We start from the raw sequence: 16,745 nt of genomic DNA on the forward strand, positions 1-16,745 counted from the left end.
TCCTTTCATCTCAGCCTCCTGAGTAACTACAGCTATAGGCATGCCACCATACCAGGCAAATTTTTTAACTTTTTGTAGAGACGGGGTCTCACTATGTTGCCCAGGATGGTCTTGAACTCCTGGCCTCAAGCAATCCTCCCATCTCAACCTCCCAAAGTGCCAAAATGCAGTTTCTGACTCAGTTGGTTTGGGTGTGGCCTGAGATTCTGTATTTCTTACACTCTCCCCCAGGGATGTCAATGTGGCTGGTCTGGGAACTACAATTTGAGTAGCAAGAGTCTAGATGCTCCCCTCATTTTAAATAAGAAACTAAAGTTTTAAAAGGCTTAATCAATCAGTGACAAATCCAGGGTCAGCATTTGGTCTTAGGATTCTCAGTCCACATTCTGTTCCTAGGCTATAAGACACCCTAGTCTTGTTCTGTTCAATATATTAACTAGGAGCCACATACAGTAATCTACACTTAAATTACTTAATATTAAACAAAAGTTAAAATTTAGTTCCTCAGTTGCACTAGGCACATTTCAAGCGCTCAATAGCTGCTGTATTGCACAGCGTAGATACAGGCAATTTCCATTATTTCAGAAAATTCCACCAGGCAGTGCTGTCCAGACTCTAAGATAAATGAAAATACTTGGGGAAATTTTATCCTTGTTTTTGCCTTCCAGATCTTGAAGCATGTTTAAAAATTAACCATGAATCATTACTGCCCACACCATCCCACATCATACATTTTCATTTCCAAGGAGAAGCAGCAGGAAATTTGAGACTGTGTGAAAACTGGGTACATGGTATATTTCAGGGAGGGGCATTCGCTGAAGTGACCGGTGGCTGGGCAGGTCTCTCACTGACCTTTCACTTGTTGCTCGGGTCCCCGAGTGTGGCTGGCGACACTGGGCATGCTGACGTTGTTCCTGTGGATGTACTTGAGAAACACCTCAGCATTCCGCCGAGCCAGGGTGCATGCCTGAGAAAGACAAAGTCGTGAGGCCCCTGTCCCAGCAGGTGTATGGAATCCAAGACAATGGAGAAGGCATACACACCTTCCTTCTACATTTTCTTTTTTTTTTTTTTTTTTTTGAGACAGAGTCTCACTCTGTTGCCTAGGCTGCAGTGCAGTGGCGTGAGCATAGCTCACTGCAGCCTCCACCTCCCAGGCTCAAGCGGTCCTTCCATCTCAGCCTCCTGAGTAACTGGGACTACAGGGGCCCACCACCACACCTAGCTAATTTTGTGCATTTTTTGTAAAGACAAGGTCTCACTATGTTGCCCAGGCTGGTCTCAAACTACTGGGCTCAAGCAATCTGCCCACCTTGGCCTCCCAAAGTGCTGGGATTACAGGCATGAGCCATGGCACCTGGTTCCTCCTTGTACTTTTTAGGAAGCTCAAGAACTCTGAAGGAATCTAGAAGAAGCAGAGCCCTGGAAGTTATCACTGGTTCATGGATACTCCAATTCCAATTTATGGAGATCACCCTTCTGAGCTTTTCTTTTGTCAAGTGAAGAATTACTCCTTTCTGTCTCTGTCCATTCCATCTCAGATAAAAATCAGATATCAGCCACCCTTTGTCTCCTTCTATGTTGACCAGGCATTACTAATATTCACTCTCGGCCTACTTTTCCTCAGCCACCAGAATGCCTCTTACATGACTACTGGTGTAAGCTCAGGAAACATAAACCCACTTGAAAATCAGTGTGACTTAGACTTGAGCAAGTAAATTTGGTAAACACATCTATTAACCCTACATTCCAAATCTAAATGGAAATTACTGACATTTTTCAGACTTATTTGCCTATCAAGTCCCCCTCATCTAAATATCACGAATAAGCATTCTATTGTTGAAGAATGCCAGTCTACATAAAGGACTAACAGCTGTTATATTACCTACTCCCCTTATGACTCATATTAGCTGTGGGTGGCACACAGAGGGCTGGTCACATTCTCCTTGGTGTGCTGATGGACAAGACTGGAGCCCGGAAAGGGCAGGAGCCAGGAAGCAACTCAGATCTAGGATCTAGGACGACTGACAGTATTTCCTGTTCCTCTCAAGCCTAGTATTTTCTGGATTTCTCTATAAAGCAGGGTTTTTTTCTGGTTGTAAAGTAATAAATACTAGCATACTAATTTTTAATCCATAGTTTTCAGAATTAAATGATCTCTAGTAAAACTGTGAAATTTTATTTCATTTTTCTTTGAAATTTTATTTTATTTTTTCTTCTACACACCCTGAAATGTAAAATTTCAGAATCTTATACTTTCCTTCTGATCCTACAATATAATTAAAAATTATTACATAATTAATAGAAACAATTATAAAATTCTATAATTTTCTGGTTATATAAAAAAATTAGCAACAAAGGTATCTGGGATATCTGGTACACAAACACCTGCTGGTGAGTCCATGAACACAGAGGCTCCTGAATGAAAAAGCTTGATGGTGTTTTCAGCTTAAGGAGTTTCAAACGGATCAACTAATGAATACAAATAAAGAGCTCAATATTCTATCTACTGGGCATGTAATTCCCACAGTGATAGGGAGCTTCTCACTGTGGTTTTAGGGACATATGGAAAACATCAGACCAGAGGGTTTTCTATTTCTTTCTTCAATAGAAATATTTTCTTTTAATTTTATGAAGAAATATCTTTATACTTCTGTTTGAGATTTTTATATGCTCTACTTAAATTGTTCCATTTTAAACTTTGCTTTGCAATAGGGAAAACTTTAAAAAATCACCATAAGCTCTGCACAGAAGAATTTCTATCTAGTCTTATTAGTAAGAGCTGATTACTAAAGGTTCTGACCCATATAGGTGCAGATACAAGATAGATAGGAGGAGGGAAGGGAGAAGCCAGCTTAAAAAAAAATAAAAATTAAGCTCAAGGTGGTCAAGTAGAGAAAATCCCTAATAAAAGAAAGGCAGGTAATTACAGAATTGAATAAAATCAATGGTAACATGTCAGGGTATAAAAATTCTCTCTTCTATTCCCAGAAACCTGAGAGGAAGCATAACATGAAAGCAAGAAATCTGAGAGCAAACGGAGCCTTTAGATGAGCTTGAACACAGAAGAGAGGAGATCAGAGGAGATCAAAGACTGGGGAAGGAGGCTCACAAGGACTTCCCACACCAGCTGACAGTCTGTGCAGAGCTGGCCTGTGCTTCCTCCCTCGGAAGGCAGGGCTCTAGCAGAATACTTGGAATAAGGCATTTCTCTCTTAATACAGAAGAATGAACAGTGTTGTGTGTTGGTAATTGGTAATTGTTAGATTGATAAATAAATAGGGCATCCAAATTCATTTCTTTAATTCTTACCCTAATTTTTGCATCTTCCATTTATAAAATATTTTAATCATGTTTTATATCTAAGCTTATATCTTTTTGATATTACTATCAAAAATAATTTAATTAGCCAAACATAACTGAATGAAAGCATGTCTTTTTCTCAGTTAACAACATCCATGGGATATTGGGATATCTGAAGATTGCAGTAGTAGTAACAGTGTATCCCGATAGCCTAACTATACAAAAAGTGCCAAGAGAGAAATAAATGTTGGAAATGTAACCTTTCACCTTTGAAATTAGCCAGTCAACATCTTCATTATACTCCCTTACACCTTTAGGGAAGAGGTTAGAAAAAAAGAGGGGATAGGAAGCATGTTTGAAGCTGTGCGTGTGTCTGTGGGTGTGTGTGCGCGTGTGTGCGTGTGTGTGTGTGTGAGACAAAGAGAGAGACAGACAGGAGGAGGAGGAGGAGAACAAAGAAAGAGAGAAGGAAGGGGAGGGGAGGGGAGGGGAGGAGAGGGGGGGGAAGAAAGAAAGAAAGAAAGTAAGAAAAAGAAAAGAAAGAAAGAAAGAAAGAAAGAAAGAAAGAAAGAAAGAAAGAAAGAAAGAAAGAAAGAAAGAAAGAAAGAAAGAAAGAACGAAAGAAAGGAAGGAAGGAAGGAAAGGAAGGAAGGAAGGAAGGAAGGAAGGAAAGAAAGAGAGGGAAAGAAAGGGAAAGAAAGAGAGAGAGAGGGAGGGAGGGAGGAAGGAAGGGAAGGAAGGGAAGGAAAGGAAGGAAGGCAAGGAAGGCAAGGAAGGCAGAAAAGAAAGGAAGGAAAGAAAAGAAAGAAGGAAAGAAAAGAAAGAAGGAAAGAAAGAAAGGAGAAAAAGAGAAAGAGAAAGAGGATAAAAGAACAAGGCCAAGGCCAGGAGTCTGAGCCCTTGCATGACAATGTGCTCTGACCTTAAGAAAGGCCTCCTTTTGTTCCAAATGTTTGCTGATGAGTGGAATGACATGGTCGATCTCTGCCGCTGGCCCCAGCTTATCTCGTCCACCACACCAGTCCTCATCTCTCCGGTATTCTTGCTCTAAGCTCTCCAGGACACTACACACCTAGTGAACCATGGAAGAAAAGACTCAGTAAATTAATTACTCCGGAAGTATTCTCTGAGGACCTTCAGCCTATAGAAGCCTACACATATGACATTTTTCATTAGAAGTTTAATGCCTCTGAGACATCTAAGAGAAATCCAGGAGGCAGTGACAGTCTTGTGTCTGAAACCTGGGAGACATTATGACTGGAGATATGGATTTTGGAATCATCTTTTTATGGGAGTTGATGACATTAACTAAGAATAGTAGGTAAAGTAAGAAAGTAAGACAATCTGGTATCTTTGGAGTTTCAGTGTTTTTACATATTGTTATAATCTCACAATAACTATAAATTAGGTAGAATAGGAAATGAGGTTTGGAGAAGATAACTTGATTTATCCGACCATCTGTACTTGTCCCATAGTAAGTAGCCTCAAGCAGAGACAAAGGAGGAAGTTGCCTATGTTGTATGGTTTACGGGCCATAAATGAATGTCATCTTTTTCCTCCCCTGGAGAAAAATGTCTCAAAAATCCAACCATAATACATGACATCTCCAGGATCTCTATTACAAAATACACATTTCCTGTAGAGGGGTAACAAATTTGGGTTAACCTAAAAGACAGTTAAGAAGGTTTTTAGTTCTAAAGATGCTGAGAGGCCATGCTAAGTGACCTTATAAATGAACTCAGAAGAGAGCAAAAGCATTTTGAGGTAGGTTTGGAGGGAAATTCAGCCTGGGTCTCACAGTGGAAAACTCAAGGCAGCCTAGTATCAGGGCCTGGAGGATGATGCAGAAAATTGAAACTCATATTCCATACAGACATCCTTCCATATCTGTGGGTTCTACATCCATGATTCAACCAACTATGGATTGAAAATACTTGTTAAAAAGTACAGCAATAAAAAATAATACAAATAAAAACAATAGAGTACAACAACTATTTACTATAATACTTACGTATTATAAGTAATCCAGAGATGATCTAAATTACATGGGAGAATGTATATAGGTTACACGCAAGTACTACGCCATTTTATATCAGGAATGTAAACATCTGAAAAGTCTGGTATCTGTGAGGGGTCCTGAAACAAATACCCCACGGATACTGGATTTCCTTCAATAGACCTTGGGATGACTGGATTTCCTTCAATAGACTTTGATTACTTGTTCGGATATGGCAGCAGGGAAGAACAGCTATGACTATCCTTGGCCTTCTCTGAGAAAGTCTTTTGATGAAAGATGTCTTTTTTTTTTTTTTTTTTTTTTTTTTTTTTTTTTTTTTGAGATGGAGTCTAGCTTTTTCACCTAGGCTAGAGTGCAGTGGTGCAATCTCGGCTCAATGCAACCTCTGCCTAAGTGATTCTCCTGCCTCAGGCTCCCGAGTAGCTGGGATTACAGGTGCCCACCACCATATCCAGCTAATTTTTGTATTTTTAGTAGAGACGGGGTTTCACCATGTTGGTCAGGCCGGTCTTGAACTCCTGACCTCGAGTGATCCACCTGCCTTGGCCTCCCAAAGTACTGGGATTACAGGCGTGAGCCTCCGCGCCCAGCCAGATGAAAGATGTCTTTGGATAGGGCATTCATTGAGTTATGAACTGAGCTGAAAGATGTGCTGAAAGCTGTCCCAGGAAGAACACCCTCATAGCCAGACACGCTTCTCGCGTCATGAGAAGATCTGTCACCGAACTCAAGGTGACTTCTCTAGTCCCATCTCTAGCATCACGTCTTTCTTTCTGAAAGGCCTGAAACGTGCAGGCAGCTCATGTTTTGAGATAAAACAGCTTATAGACATGCAAAAACTTTAAGAAAAAGGGTACTTAAGATCTGTCCCATGATAGGACTGAACTTAGGAGCAAACAATTTGGGAGTTGGAAGAAATGAAAAGATTATTAGGTATAAATACTTTAACAAGAGAGGAAACAGAAATCCAGAGGGGTAAAGTAACCTTTGGCAAGGTCACTTCAGGGTAAAATTTCTTGACTCCTATTCCAGTGCCCTTCACCATCTTGATCCATTTCAAATTAAAATTTGTGTATAATATTAGACAGGAATTAAGCCTCATTTGTTTCCATATGGATATTCAGTTGTCCAGCATCCTTTGCTGAAAAGACTTTCCTTCACTCATTGAATTTTTTTGTCAAAAATCAACTGACTGTATATATGTGGATCTATTTCTATCACCACTATTCCCTCTCATTGTGTTTATTCTTATTCCAAATACCATTCTGTCTTGATCCCTGCTGCTTTAGAATAAGTCCTTAAATCAGGCAGTGTGACTTGTCCAACTTTGTTCTTCCTTTCAAAATTGTTTTTGGCTGTTCTAGTTTCTTTGCATCTGTATTCTTTGCATTTTCATTTTATTTCCATATAAATCTTAGAATCAATGTATCAATTTCTACCAAAAAAAAGCTTGCTGGGATTTGACTGAGACTATGTTGAATCTATGGATCAACTGGGGATGCTCTTTATCATCTTAGTCTGCAGCTCCTCACTTCTGTGGCCATCAAAGGAGTCATCCCTCTGAAGCAACAGAAAGGACTGAGAGAAGGGATGGAGACTCTAACCCTGGCTGCAGGGCCCTCTGATGCACATGTCACATTTTCTCCAAGGGAGACTTTCCGATGGTCCCTGTAAGTCACCCAAGGAGAATGATGCTCTGATTTATTTCTACCAGGGAACAATTCAGAGAAGGAAACTACTATACATTGAATAAAATTACTCCTGTTTTAAACCTGTTTCATAAAAATAATTCCCTAACAGCACCCAAGTCATTTTAAAAATCCTCTTAGCCCTGTGCATATTGCTGTACAGATGAAAGGGTAACACACTGCATCTTTATGGCCCTGCTGCCCAGCTCCTGCCTTTTCTCCCACAGCAGCATCATCTTATCCGGTGCATTCCTAGTTCCCCAGTGTCAGCTGTGTTTCCTCCATTAGACTGGAGGCCCCAGGAATGAAAGAACCATGTGTTTTTCAAGCAGTGCATAATGCCTAACTGTGGTAGATTTAATTATTGTTCAGCCACTATTCATTCTCCTCTCCTAACCTTCATAGGAGGCATTGCTGCCTCACTGACGTTGGCTTGGCCATGTGACTTATTTTAGCCAATGAGATGAAAGAGAATATGACACAAGCAAAGACTTGAAATGCACTTGTATGGTAGATTTTGGATTCTTGTATTCCTGCCTTTAACTATAAATGTGCCTGAGATGGCTTCAGGTCAAGGAGGACAAGAGACATGGGAACAGATCTAGACCCAGTCTGCATCTCAAAGCCTAGTTCTACCAAGTTCAGCCAAGATCAGCTGAACCCCAGACACTTAAGCAAAAAAAATAAATGTTTATTATTTTATATCACTGAGTTTTGGGGTGTTTTGTTACACAGCACTATGGTGGTAACAGCTGACTAATATACTGTCCAAATCTAGCCTTTAGTATACACCCAATTTCTATTTCAACACCTCCCTATAGATCTGGTAAGTTTGAGAAATTTATGAGAAACAAACCCCATGGTCCAGTGCTCAAATGGCAAGGATGATAAGGAAGCCAACTGTGGTGTTTCCACAAATTATTCTTCAAACGTTAGTACGGAGAGGACTGGCTTTTCGCTGACGTTAAGTACTGCACATTAACACTGCAAGGCAGAAAATAGTCCTCTGTCAATCTCAGCCCCACAAGCCCCACAATCCTTTCCCTCACCTGTTCAGAAGTTTTGTAAAAGGCCACAGAGGCATTGACCAGTTTTAGCCGGTCTTCCATCTTCAGCATGAGCTGCTGCCAGTGGAGGGCCACCTTCTCAGCACATTCCCGGATGGCATCGGCATCGTAGTGGCCGGCCTGGAGCAGCACCTCGGCTTTCTGCTGTACCTGCAGGGCACTCTGGTGCGTCTTCTGCAAGGAAGTGGCATGAAAGAGGGACTGGGCACAAGGAGAGGAGAGAAAGGTCCGTGGGAACAACCCAGGCGTGGTATGGGAGGGGGTGGAGTGAGGCGTGAGTGAAAAGATGCAGAGAAGTTAAAGAGCTTTAAATGACTGATCCATTTTGTCATGACCATTAATACATTATTATTTTAAAAGCATATTTTTAAAAAGAATATCATACATTTTTATTAGCTAATCTCTCACGACCCTAAATTCTGTCCCCATTTCTTTCTTTTTCCTTGCAGCACTCTAGATTTTAAGGACATTTCAGTTCCTATAGAAGGGAAACAGAAGTTGTGTATCAATCTGCTCCCTAACTGGTTCATAAATTTCCTTCGCATATAGAATAATAAAATTGTACATTGAGTTTTCAAAGGAGGTTACTACTGCAGTCCCATTTTACAGATCAAGTATAGACAGCACATGAAAAGAAACTTCATGTAACACAAATCTCAGCTAACAATGCAATCATTTAAAATATTAATAATCAGTTGAAAAAGATTCCACTTAAAGGAATAAATTTGGAAGGTTAACAAAGCTAGAGAATAATCTCCTACATCATCCCTTAATTACTTCACCGGGGGGCACAACAGTGCAGGAGATAATTCACCTCAATACATAATCCCCATGTTATTTACATATCCCTTCAGGAGATACATATATATGTAGAAGGTCTATTTTCTTTCTTTTTTCTTTTCTTTTCTTTTTCTTTTTTTTTTTTTTTTTTTTGAGATAGGGTCTTGATCTGTCACCCAGGCTGAACAGTGCAGTGCAATGATGCAATCATGGCTTGCTGCAGCCTTGAACTGGGCTCAAGCAATCCTCTTGCCTCAGGCCCCAAAGTAGCTGGATAGCTGGGACGACAGGTGTGTGCCATCACACTTGGTTAATTTTTCACTTTTTGTAAAAATGGGATCTTGCTGTCTTGCCCAGGCTGGTCTCAAACTCCTAGCTTCAAATGATCCTCTGGCCTCAGCCTCCCAAAGTGCTGGGATTACAGGCAAGAACCACCACACCTGGCCAGAAGGTCTATTTTTTTTTTTAATCCTTTCTGATTTAGGCTAAATGTGCTATGTGTTATCTGAGTTTATATTAACTGTAGAAGGTGGGGAGAACTAGGGTGGCCGGGAAAGAACCAAATGGGATTAAGATTTACTAAGACAAAATACGGATGTGGATGATCTATAAGAGAATGTTAGAGCCCCACTGACTTGACAGAGCTAATATCATCCCAACCTCAACTGCTGGGATTGTTCCAGACTGATGGAGTAGTACTAATTTGGTCTTTGCACTTTTGAGGAAATAATAGTTCAGCTGGCAGTGAAAAAGAACAGCTAGAACTCAGTAACTTACTCCAGAATTATTTTCTGCCCTTCTTCTTGGGCAGCAATTCTGGACAGTTCCCAAGAGCTAATCCACTCTGCACTCCCTGTGTCTGAGTAGAGCCTTACTCGTTTTCACCTATACCTCTCCCTGATTCCCACCATGATGGCCCTTCACCCTCATTCCAGATTGCAGTCTACACATTCTCATTTATCTTCTCCAGTCTATCTCCCACCTCTGGCTTCTCTTCACCCTCTCCTGAATCTGTACTCAGAGTTAGCAATGCTAGCATGACCTCCTTAGCAACCTAGACTCCCTCATTCCCTGCCTTGCCACTGAGTCAGCCCTCGATCCAATCCTGATGACCACATCAGCATTTGGGTTCCTAATTGCTTAACGAAGCTAGAGAAAGTAAGCTAGTGGGTGGAAACAATCCACTACAAATCCCTGGTTTTCTTCCTTTGTCTTGCTTATCGGCACCATTTTCTTTTCCTGTCTCCTAAATGTAGAGGTACCAAGGTCAGCTCTTCCCCCACCCCTACCCCTGCCCCGCTGCTGCAGCGCTCTCATCTCTTCCCTTGGTTTCCATTGTTTTCTCTCTGCAGATGACTCCCCAGTCTATGTCTCTTGTCTGACATCTGACTCTTCTTCAGTTGCCTTCAGACGCAAGGGTGAGTTGCCTGCACAGGTTTCACCCTAGTTAGGAGCAGCACTGATTCAGTTGATCTAGCTGTCTGTCCTATGTCAGCCTCCCAGAAAGATGCATTCAGTAAAAGTGATCTTCCTGGAGAGAGGAGGGGCCCTTGCCAGTGAATGGGAAAGGCTTTCCTGCTCTATTAGAGCCTCTACCTCTCCTAGACAGCTTCTCAAGTTCCACAGCTGAAACTAAACTCCTCTTATCTTTAAAACAGTTTTCTTATGGTACTCTGCCACTTCTGTTGGTACTCTCCTTCTCTCTCCTCCTACGATTACAATCTTGACATCATTCTTGCTTGCCGTTCCCCTCTCCCCCGTCCCAGCCCTGCCCTCACCACTTTACACACAGACTGTTGTGGTGATGACCTAATGAGTCTTCTTGCCTTCCATTTCTAATTCATAAAATTCATCCTTTACATTTTTAACAGATTCCTTTAATTCTCTGTAATGGGAAGTATTAGCATTATAAGACTTCTAACATCTTTTCCAGCTCTAAAACTCTCATTTTATGTCATAAACGCCACTACCTTCTCTCAATTCAAGCCTTCAGTGGTCTTCCCATTGCTTTGAAATTAAGTCCAAACTTTGGAGGCTGTCATTAAAAGGCCCTCATTACAACATGGTCCCAAACTACTTCCATAACATGATCACGAATTACTTCCTTACAAAAACCCTTTGAAAACACACCACGTACTTTCTTGCTTTTGCTGCCTTCATTCTTCCTGCCTTTTATGGCTGTCCAAATCTCTCCCCATACATGTTCCAGCTTCCCTTTGAGACTCAGCTAAAGTCTACCCTCCTTGGATGAGGCCTTTTCATATAGCCTGAGACTCACTGTAAACCACCCTCTTCTGAACTTCTATGTCACTCATCTAACACTTGGCTGATTCTCCTTACTTAGACTGTGACACTCTCAAGGCAAGGATGGTTTGAAAAATCATAAGCACTGTGCTTATGCATATATTTTCTAGTTCTCTCAACATGACTACGAGGTGGATATTATTACTCCCAATTCACAGATTAAGAAACTGAGGCTCAGCTGGCTAAGTGACTTGACCAAAAATGTACAACCCAAAGAAGTAATGAAACCAGAATTAAGACTCATATTTGACCTATTCCCAAACCTGTGTTCTTTCTACTATAGCTCATCACATCATTTCATCTCTAGCAATTAGAACAGTATCTATAGTATCTCATTTGGAGGAAGGGTTCACCAAATGAACATTAACAATTATGATAATTATCTGGCCTCTTTTCAATATCTAAAATGAGCATAGAATTGTTATCATAAAACAGTTATGTATTTTTCTCTGACAGTGGAGGAGTAACTTTGATTTTCCCACAATATATGGAAATATATATTATATATAATATATATACAAATGTTCTTTCTTACTTTGAAATTCATTATCATGTAATAGTCCTGGGAGTACCTTCCCCCTTTAATTTCCTAAATGATAAACTCTTATCCATATAACATAATCTTTGCTTTGCTGAGCTTAAGTAATTATTTTGCACTTATTTCTACTCCCCATTATCTAATCCTGTTGAGTGCTATATCCTTAAGACATGGATTATCAAGGACATTAATATTTAGTAGGAGTACACAGAAGAGAATGGAACTGAATCAACTGAATTTATTATCCAGTTTTAGCTACTTCTTCTGACATAATGCCTATTCTTAAAATGCATAAGAGGATTTCAAAGAACAATAGATTTTGAAGTTCACAGTTCATGAAGATTAATCAGCCACATCTTAGATACTAACAAGTAATATTCTGGGTTTGACAAAGCTAAATTTCTTTCAAATGCTCTGTACTGCTTTCCATCCTGAATGGCTCTGGGAAAGACTTCTTGAAACCGAGGCCACTTCAGGTAAAAATCCTGACCTTCCTTAGAAAGACCAAAACCTTCAATCTAATGAGGTCACCCAAGATATTATAAGTTAGCAAACATCATAGTTTGCCCATGACAGTTCCAGTATATGCCTATTTTTCTGGCTGTTATTAATAATTCCCTTCTTCACCTTTAAAGGATCTCATTTAAACAATAAATTATATGCATCCTATTTACTACTTTTTTATTTTCCCTGATGGAACCCAGGGTTCTTTCTTAGGGTTCAAGAAAGAAGTCAAATTATGCTCCCCACCAACAATCATTGTAAAGGCCTCTAGTAACACTGTCAAAGTGGGTTAAGCCAAACCCAACTGCTTTCACTCCCTTTGAAACAGCTTATCTTCCCTGGCATATTTTCCTTCTGATGGAGAGCCTAGTCTGAACTGACACATTTAAGGAGAAATGCAGGCCACCTGGAGAAGGAGCATATGTTGCAATTCTGGTTCTGTTCCCTTCATTGTTCTAGGCAATGCAGACTCTCCCTACCTTTCATTCCCAATACCTTCTAGAAATCCTAACTGCTCTGCCATGCCCTCTCGAGACTAAGTGGCCTATATCTCAACATCAATTCCAAGAATATTTGATCAAGTTGTATCCAGAGAGAAACCCAGAACTGATTAAGAGGTGTTTATGCTTAGTGAGCCTCTATTCTGTAAAGATGAAACGGTGTCTAACACAAATGAATACGTACTGCATATGCAGTCATGTGGAATATAGTCATTTCAAGCACTGTGAATACATTTACCCATGCTTCCTCAAAAGCTCATTGAGATGCTTAAGTGTGTTATGACATTTGGTCTTACTTGCCCACCATTTGATTTAGGCAAACCTTCTCACCAAAGATAAATAAAGAGGAGGTATGGCCAAGAGCTGTCTTCATTCTGCCCAGCATGCCTCATAACTGTGCTATACCTCTAGTCTGATCACTCAGCCTTCATTTTCTTCATTGCTGCTATGACTGTGGGAACTTGACTGCTGTGTGTCCAATTCTTTTTTTGTTTTTGAGACAGGGTCTCACTCTGTCACCGAGGCTGGAGTGCAGTGGTACAATCTCAGTTCACTGCGACCTCCACCTCCTGGGTTCAAGCAATTATCCTGCCTCAGCCTCCCGAGTAGCTGGGATTACAAGCACCCACCACCATGCCTGGATACTTTATTTTTGTATTTTTAGTAGAGATGGGGTTTCACCATTTGGCCAGGCTGGTCTTGAACTCCTGACCTCAAGCTGTCTGCCCATCTTGGCCTCCCAAATTGCTGGGATTACACACGTGAACCACCATGCCTGGCCCTGTTTCTTGATTATAACCCCAATCCTGATTTTTTCTTTATAGTGAATATATCCTAACACTGTGATATTTCGGTGTGTCAGAAAGCTACAATAGAGACAGCTGATGGTAATAAAACTTATTTCCTCTGGTTAATTCCGCCTTAGAAAATGATTTGCTGATGCAGTGTGTGCAATATGAAGTTTGTTTTTAAATCTCAAATCCCAGACAGTTCTTCTAGTACTAGTAATGGTTCCTAAGAAAATATCATGCATCTTAACACTGTTTATACATCCACGATGGTTTCCGGGAAATTAAATGGTTGCAATCAATCAACACTAGCTTAAAAATGGCGAGCAATCAGTTGGATTACTGTATAAAAAGACACAGGCAATTAAAATTTTATTATTTTGCCATCATTGCTGTAGAAATGACCCATTAACAATCTTTTTTTTTTTTTTTTTTTTTTTTTTTTTTTTTTTTTAGCAAAAGATAACATCTTTGCATTTCTTACACACTCAGAAGTGGGTTGAATTCTATACTGAACCACAAGTAATGAATGTCTTTGAAGTTTTCATTCTGTCTCTTTTCCCATTGGTAATTACCTTATTTTATTTTTAATATAGTTCCCGTGTCCCATTTCCTACTCTTTTTCCTACACCACTCTAAAGCAATCAGTTCAAGTCTCTCTGGGAAGGACAATGTCCTAGTATAAAAGGATAATTAAGGGTACTTAAAGCAAGACAAAATTTATATTAGATTATCATAAATGAAGTTTTATTTTTAAATAGCCTTCTAAAAAGTCCCTGTTGATGAACTTCTTCTGGTTGCAGTTTATTCTTTAAATATTGTTCTACCAGCATTATTGAACAACTACTTTCAGCGGGGTAAAAATATCTGGTGCAATCTGCTCCAACGCTCATTATCCTTGTTAAAAGGCAGACTCTGACAATAGTATCTAAGGGTTACATGTAAACCAAATGGTTAAAAACAGGATCCTAATTTATAATGACCTTTGTACTTGTTTATCCTCAATCTTGAGTGATCTTCACTGGAAGTGACTTCTAACCTTTTACTTTTACATTTCCTCACATGGTACATATCTAGAATGTATTAAAAAAACCAATGTACCAGTGGCCTTAAAGGTTGAAGGTACAGATAGATAACAAAGATTCTCATATGAAGTGTGAATACTTGTTTTCTAACACCAGGCCTCCCTGGAGGATGAACCCCTGCATTTGCTTCCCCATTAATTTTTGGGTAAGAGGGAGGCTCCCTGGACCATTCTACCTTCGCTGCCTGAAGGAACACCCACACCTGAGAATCCCCCTGCCTGAGGTACAGAGCAGAAAGGGGAAGGGAGGACAGTGCAGCCAGATTTGGGTGTTACCTCGATGGCCAGCTGGAACTGCTCGTGCTCCCGCTGCAGCTGCTCTGCTTCGGACAAAGAGCTGGCATTGACCAGGCTGGCGTTGAGCATTGACTCTCCATTGCGGATCCATCCCAGGACCTAGGGAATCGGGACAAGCACACAGATGAATGGCCTTCCGCAGTTTCCCCAGAGCTGTTGCCTCTTCTCACGGGGACTTCAGACACAGAGCTCACTATCATTTATCTTCTGTTGGAGAGAGGACAGCAAAGGTCTCCATAATTTAAATGGTCATCTCCCCAATCATACAGAGTACCTGTGCCATAAGGTACTTATTTTATGTACCTGCTTTATTCCCAGCTCCACGTCACCCCCGTCCCAATTTCCTCACCCACATAATGTAAACATTACTTAACATGGTGGTACTGTATACATGTCTAAACTTCCTTCTGGAACATAGGATGGTATAAATAAACACATTCCATCTGTTGGTATCCTTTTCTTTTTTTATAAGGTCCAGTTCAAATAACAACAACTTATGGAAACCTTTTGCACCTAATCTCTCCTGCTAGAAACAATCTCATCTTCATCTAGTGCGAGCATATCATTTTGCATGTACCACCTTTATGGTATTCACCACAGACTTCCTGGTTTCTTTATTTCAACCTATGTTTCATTCCCCCCTGAGAACATAAACTTCCTGAAATCTGGGACAATATATTAGTCATATTTTAGTCTCACACGGTACCTAGCACAGTACTTCGCATATAATGGGTGTGGTGTAGTTTTTGAAGTAATGGAGTATACCCAGGTCACACCTGAGCAGTGAGTCTAATCTCCTCTACCCTGCAAAATAACCAAGGGTAGGCAGGTTTGAACTTCAGTAGGTAAACAACCCCAAAAAAGGAGAAAAGAGAAAGAAAACAAGCAAAATAGGATAACCCATCTTCTGAATCATCAGAAAAACGGGAGTAAGCTATAATATAATCGACTTAAATTATTTAGAGGCCATGGGTAGGGCTGAATACAACTTCTATGTGATGTTAACAAGTACTGGGAGAAAGAAAACTCAATGAGGGAATATTAGGATAGAAGAAGAAACAGCTGACACTGTCTAGAGAGTTCTAGGTGAAAAAGGGATGTGGAAATTATCCAGCTAATAAAGTCAGAACAAATAATGCAACTGGAAGCGTTAGGCTCTGAAAACCTACCTGGTGTCTAGTCACCAGAACACTGCCAAATACTTTCCTTATTAGGGAGTCTGAGAGTTTGCTTGGAGAAGAAATAAAAGCTATTCTGAAATTTCAAGATCAGTAAATACCACCCATCTGTCACCTCATGCCAAAGGAGAAAGACACCACTATCTGTTTCAGATTTGCTTTCATATTTTTCTCCCCTCTACTTCCTCACATTGAACAATTAGAAAATACCAAGCCTAGTCTCGTGCTCTATAACTCATAGGCACCTCTCAAATTTCATCCCTGGGCAAAAAATGACTCATGCCTTATTGTGCATAGATAACATCAGGTCATAAATCCCACTAAAGCTGGGCTACTTGGATTGAGATGTTAATTCACAGCCAGGCTGGCAGATTGTAGATGAGATGCCAATCTGTAAAGCAATTAGTTACAGGAAATAACTGCTCAGGGTGTTCACGTGAAATCCCTGTTGTCACTGGTGGACTGTGGCTGGCTGCCTAGAGGTGCTAATTATTTTGAAAAGTTGCCTGTAACTTTGGGCGCATGCATTCATAGACTGCATGCCCAAATGCCTCATCTCTTTGGGAAATGGAGTTTACGGTATCCCTCTGCCATGATTTACTGCATTTTGTTTGGTCTGAAGATTCATTTGAGGGTGTCAGCGAAACGACTTCTCCAAGTGCATCACACATCAATGCCTGTAGGACAATTTGACTCC

At 40.4% G+C, this 16,745-nt stretch overlaps 1 protein-coding gene across 46 annotated transcripts in view; it reads right to left on the minus strand.

The window, feature by feature from the left end:
* KALRN (kalirin RhoGEF kinase) overlaps window positions 1–16,745 on the minus strand; it is a 694,928-nt gene that overhangs the window by 279,472 nt on the left and 398,711 nt on the right. For 34 of the 46 annotated variants that reach the window (XR_012431622.1, XR_012431621.1, XR_012431625.1 and 31 more), the window contains 4 exons: window positions 14,850–14,969; window positions 8,058–8,276; window positions 4,226–4,375; window positions 853–967 (listed from right to left, as the gene is read on the minus strand). Coding sequence is in view for 38 of the 46 variants with exons in the window: in XM_015446330.4 (XP_015301816.2) it covers window positions 853–967; window positions 4,226–4,375; window positions 8,058–8,276; window positions 14,850–14,969 (604 nt within the window). In the remaining 8 variants the exon portion in view is untranslated. The remainder of the gene's footprint in view (window positions 1–852; window positions 968–4,225; window positions 4,376–8,057; window positions 8,277–14,849; window positions 14,970–16,745) is intronic. The other 12 variants (XM_015446332.4, XM_074033265.1, XM_005547939.5 and 9 more) reach the window with 1 other exon arrangement.

This window comes from Macaca fascicularis, chromosome 2, assembly GCF_037993035.2.
Source record: "Macaca fascicularis isolate 582-1 chromosome 2, T2T-MFA8v1.1".
NCBI classification, from domain to species: Eukaryota; Metazoa; Chordata; class Mammalia; order Primates; family Cercopithecidae; genus Macaca; species Macaca fascicularis.